Below are 5,497 nucleotides of genomic sequence, written 5' to 3'. Positions count from 1 at the left end.
TACCTCCTCATTTCTTCCATTTGCTTTATTTTTATTATTTTTATTTTTTAAAACCTTTTATTATGAATTGAGTGAAGGTTTACAGAAAAGAGCATCAGTTTTACATTTAATGAATCATACACTTGGTTGATTGTAATCTCCTTCATGCAACAACAGTTGTCCTGCTTCCTCCCTGTGGTTACTCATGTACAGTTTCCATTTGCTTTAGCATCTCTATGCTGAACAGTAAGTTTAAGAGTCTCTCCTGACGTCCTTCTTCATTGTCTTCCTAATGACCTTTTGCTTTTTTCCTGTATGATGTTCTTGATGCCATCCCACAACTCTTCTGTCTCTGGTCATTAGTGCCTAATGCATCAGATATGTTCTTGAGAGGATCTCTAAGTGCAGGTGGGATATGTTCAAGGTCAAATTTTGGCTCTCATAGACTTGTTTTAATTTTCGTCAGCATCAGTCTGAAACTTGCATAAGAACAATTGATGGTCTGTTCCACTGTCTTCTCTTGATCTGGTTTTGTCTGATGATAAGGAGCTTTTCTACCATCTCGTCCACAAATGTAGTCAATTAGATTTCTATGTATTCTGCCTAGTGAGGTCCATGTGTATAATCATCTTTTATGTTGTTTAACAAAAGTATTTGCAATGAAAAAGTCATTGGCCTTGAAAAATTCTATCATGCAATCTCCAGCATTGTTTCTATCACCAAGGCCATATTTTCCTACTATTGATCCTTCCTATTTGTGTCCAATCTTTGCTTTCCAGTAGCCAGTAATTATCAGTACATCTTGATTGTATGTTTGATCAATTTCAGACTGAAGAATTTGGTAGACTTCTTTATCATCACTGGCTTTAGTTAGTTTGTAAACTTAAATAATATAATAGTGGTACTAGCTGGTCTTTCTTGTAGGTGGATAGATGTTATCCTATCATAGACAGCATTGCACTTCCAGATAGATCTTGAGATGTTCATGTTCATGATGAAAGTGACCCCATTCCTCTTCAATTTGTCATTCCCAGCATAGTAAACCATGTGGTTGTCAGATTCAAAATGGCCAATGCCAGTCCATTTCAGCTCACGAATGCCTAGGATATCAATATTTATGCATTCATTTGATTTTTGACAACTTCCAATTTTCCTAGATTTGTATTTCATATATTCCATGTTTTGATAATTAATGGATATTCACAAATATTTCTCCTTATTTTCACTTTTGCCCCAGTAGCAAATAAAGGTCCCAAAAGCTTTACTCCATTTGTTATCCCAGTCAACTCTATTTAAGGAGGCAGCTCTTTCCAAGACTTATTTTGAGTGCCTTCCAACCTGAAGGACTCATTTTCTAACACTGTATCTAACAGTATTCTGATACTCTTCATCATGTTTCAATATTCCATATTCTGGTACTATCTGACAGTGTTGCAGGGCTATTTATAAGATATTCAGTGGCTAAACATTCAGGAGTAATCCACCTTTCCTTCTTCGTAGGCTGTCTTAGTCTGGAAGCTCAGCTGAAACCTGTCCATCACAGGTGAACCTGCTGGTGTTAAAAATACTTGGGGCATAGCTTCCAGAATCACAGCAACAAGCAAGCCACCACAGTATAAGAAACTGACAGATGAGTGCTGGAATACTTTCTATAGCATCATCAAAACATACTTTTGAACCTACTTTTCTCCTTTCTTAGAATCACGACGACTGTTGGCTGTAACATGGATCTGTCTAAATACCCCATGGACACACAGACTTGCAAGTTGCAGCTAGAAAGTTGTGAGTATATATCCTAGAGGTATCTGGGATGATTTGTGGGGTGGCTTATATCTGTATATTCATGAAGAGTGTCCTATATATAGTTTCCTTTATTTTTGTGATGTTTATTCACATATGGCTGCACTTGCAGAGTGATGTTAAAGGCTGCTCACAGAAAAACATTCCAGCATTATATCTTTGAGGAGGGTGGTTGTTAAAAATATTTCTAGCTAAGAGAGAGTTATCCCTGACAGCTAAAGGAAATGCTTTAATGTAGTTAATGGTCTGGCCAGCAGTTGGCAAGCTACTGCCTGCTCTCTGCCAACTCCAGCCCACCACTTTTTTCTTTTGTATAAATAAAATTATATTAGCACACACCCACACCTATTCATATGCTTGATGTCTATTGCTGCTTTAACAGCAGATCTGAGTATTTCAAACAAAGACTATACTTGTAAAGCCTAGTAAACAAAAAAAAAATTTTGAGGGCTCATTACTATAATATGTATTGATTTAAAAAAAAAAAAAATTAAGGGACAGTGGAAGTAGTCAGCATCATTCAGAATAACTAGTTCCTAGTACTTAAAGACAATTATTCTCAAACAGAAACTTTCAAAACAAATTCATCATGCTAGAAAAGTTTTGTTTTTGTTTTGTTTTAAGTTTCACACCTCTGGGTAGTAACCACTTTGACCAGTTTTTGCCTGAAAGAAGGCAAATCTTTCAAGTCAACATAGAGGCAAAAGAAAAAGAAAAAAGAAGTGCAGATCAAATCCCAAATCAACTGAGTCCCCATAGAATTTCGGCCAGGACAGAGCCCCAGTCCCTCCATGTGCCTTTACACACAGGAGAGAGGCCACAAGTCTTGTTTGCCCCTAAGAGGAGAGCCGTGGAAGCGATCTCAGACTGTCTAGAGTCTAGTGTGAAAATGTTAACATCCTTTTTTTGCTAAAGAGCTTTTCAGAGACTTTAATAAGCTAAACACATGTGAAACAGTAATAGAGACTAGTAACATTTCCTGCACTTACTTAACTGTGAATTTTTGTTTCATGGAGTATTTTGCAGGACAACATTTTTTTTAACAGAAAACATTTTGTAGAAAACTAGTCTAGACTAGAACCTAATACCTAAATTTTTAACATTTTATTTATGTTGTCTACCTGGCTATTAATCCTCAGAGAGTCTATGATTCCAGGTGAGTTCCTCAGGAATCATTTGTGACTGATCATCACCCACCTACTCATCCTCACCTCCCACGATGGATCAAATCAACCATGGATGGTATCTTAGTTGTTTAGCACTGCTGTAACAGAAATACCACAAGTGGATGCCTTTGTTCTCACACAGTTTTGTTGTTGTTAAGTGCCATCAAATCAGTTCTAACTCACAGCGATCCTGTGTAGGGTTTCCGAGGAGCAGCTGGTGAGTTTGGATCGTCAACCTCACAGTTCAAACTGACCTTGAAGTCCAGTTTTTTATCCCACAGCACCACACCAGGACCTTCACAGTCTAGGAGAATAGAAATCCGCACTCAGCGTGCCAGCTCTCGGGGAAGGGTTCCTCTCTTTGTTGGCTCTGGAGCTTGTCTTCTTTCAGCATTTGTGTGGTGGTGATGGTGGTGGTGGTGTGCCATCAAGTCTGTTACGAGTCACAGCAACCCTGTATAGGGTTTCTGAGGCTGTAAATCTTTAAGGGAGCAGAAAGCCTCATCTTTCTCCCATGGAGCAACTGGTAGATTTGAACTATTGACCTTTCAGGAAATAGTCCAGCTCCTAATCCACAATGTTACAAGGGCTCATCATAGGGCATTATTGCATCTTAACTGCTAACCTACTGAAAATACTGACCCAGCCAAATTGGGATAAAACCCTAACCATCACAGGTGACTAGAGAAGGAGTCCCAGACCCATCATCAATCCTGCTTTTCATTGTCAGCAACTACACTCAGGGCTACCCTTTGTTGTTGTTGTTGTTAAATGCCATCGAGTCAATCCCAACCCATAGCAACCCTGTATAAGGTTTCCAAGGAGCAGCTGATGAGCTTGAACCTCCAACCTTGCAGTTCAAATGACTTTGCAGCCTGACGCATTAACCCACAGTGCCACACCAGGACTTACAGCTCTATAAACTGAAAATGCTGTGTTTAATAGAACATTGTCACTACCCCATCACACAAGAAGTAGACACTCTAGGTAGGGAAAGATTTCTACAAAGAGATACCCGAATGTATTCTAGAATCTCAATCTACTATTTCCATGGTTGACTTGGACAAACAAGTTTTTCATTAAAAAATAATAATAATAACATTACTAATAATAAACTATTCTCTTTGCTGAGAAATACTACACCATCTATTTACCTCTTGTTTCTCACATACCAGATACTATACTAGGTACCTTTCAAACCACCCTATGAACTAGATCGTATTCCCCACAATATACCCATTGTCACTGAGTTGATTCCAACTTTGATGACCCTATTAATGCCAGAGTAGAGCTGTGCACCATAAGGTTTCCAAGGCTATGGGCTTTCAGAAATAGATCACCAGACCTTTCTGCTGAGTGCCTCCTGTGGATTCAACCCTCCAATCTTTCAGTTAGCAGAGAGCGCATTAGCTGTTTGCACCACTCAGGGACTCCAAATTGGGATTCACTTTGATCTGTACCTTTCCCAAAGGGACACAGTAAATAACAATACTTATACTTGAACACAGGGATGTTGAGTCCTGAGTTTCCAACCCTGCCCCTGACAACACTTCTCCTAGACTGGAGAGTCACATAGGGATTTTGTTCCAGTGGCTGGTTTGTGATAAAGTGCATTTGAACAATAATAAGGAGATAATAAAAAGCTTTTAATAATTCCTTTACAGTTTTTCTAGTGCCCATTTATTATAATAATTTTCCCCAAATTTAGTAACCATGTGATGCTTGTTGTAGATTCCCCAAATTCTGCTGGAGAATTAAATGAAATTACCATGTGATTATCAGTGGTCCTAAACATAACCTTATACTAGTCTCTTTCTATTTATGTAGGGCCAAGACTAGTGTTTTTCCTTTTCTGTGTGTCCTAATCATGCCTTCAAGGAAAATCTTCTGCCTTATCCCAGCACTTCAGCTCTGCATACCTGTACCAATTGTTGTTGTTTTTGTTAGGTGCCATCAAGTCAGCACGGATTCATAACAACCCTATGCACAAAAGAACAAAACCCTGACCAGTTCTGTGCCAACCTCACAATCATTAATATGTTTGAACCCATTGATAGCTGATGATATGGAGCTTTTCCATTGTCTCTTTCCAGAGATGTAGTCAATTTGATTTCTGTGTATTCCATCTGGTGAGGTCCATATGTATAATTGACTTTTATGTTGTTTTAAAAAAGGTATTTGCAATGAAGAAGTCATTGGTCTTGAAAAATTCTATCATGTGATCTCCAGCATTGTTTCTGTCACCAAGGTCATACTCTCCAACTACTGATCCTTCCTCTTTGTTCCCAACCTTTGTATTCCAACAGCCAGTAATTATCAGTACATCTTGATTGCATGTTTGATCAATTTCAGACTGAAGAAGTTGATAGAATTCTTCAATTTCATGATCACTGGCTTTAGTGATTGGTGCATAAATTTGAATAATAGTGGTATTAACTCGTCTTCCTTGTGTTGTTGTTGTTGTTAAGTTGCAACCAGTTAGTTCTGACCCATAGCAACCCTGTATAGGGTTTTCAAGAAATAGCTGATGAGCTTGAACCATTGGCCTTACC

The 5,497-nt window shown here is 38.5% G+C and overlaps 1 protein-coding gene across 1 annotated transcript in view; it reads left to right on the top strand.

Moving 5' to 3' along the window:
- The window catches only part of GABRP (gamma-aminobutyric acid (GABA) A receptor, pi), a 36,598-nt gene that overhangs the window by 15,696 nt on the left and 15,405 nt on the right, over window positions 1-5,497 (top strand). Inside the window, exon 5 of the mRNA XM_006864819.1 lies at window positions 1,679-1,761. Coding sequence (XP_006864881.1) covers window positions 1,679-1,761 — 83 coding nt within the window. The remainder of the gene's footprint in view (window positions 1-1,678; window positions 1,762-5,497) is intronic.

Source organism: Chrysochloris asiatica, unplaced genomic scaffold (genome assembly GCF_000296735.1).
Source record: "Chrysochloris asiatica unplaced genomic scaffold, ChrAsi1.0 scaffold00071, whole genome shotgun sequence".
NCBI classification, from domain to species: domain Eukaryota; kingdom Metazoa; phylum Chordata; class Mammalia; order Afrosoricida; family Chrysochloridae; genus Chrysochloris; species Chrysochloris asiatica.
The sequence above is the reverse complement of the archived record's forward strand: the minus strand, read 5'-3'. Positions and strand labels throughout refer to the sequence as shown.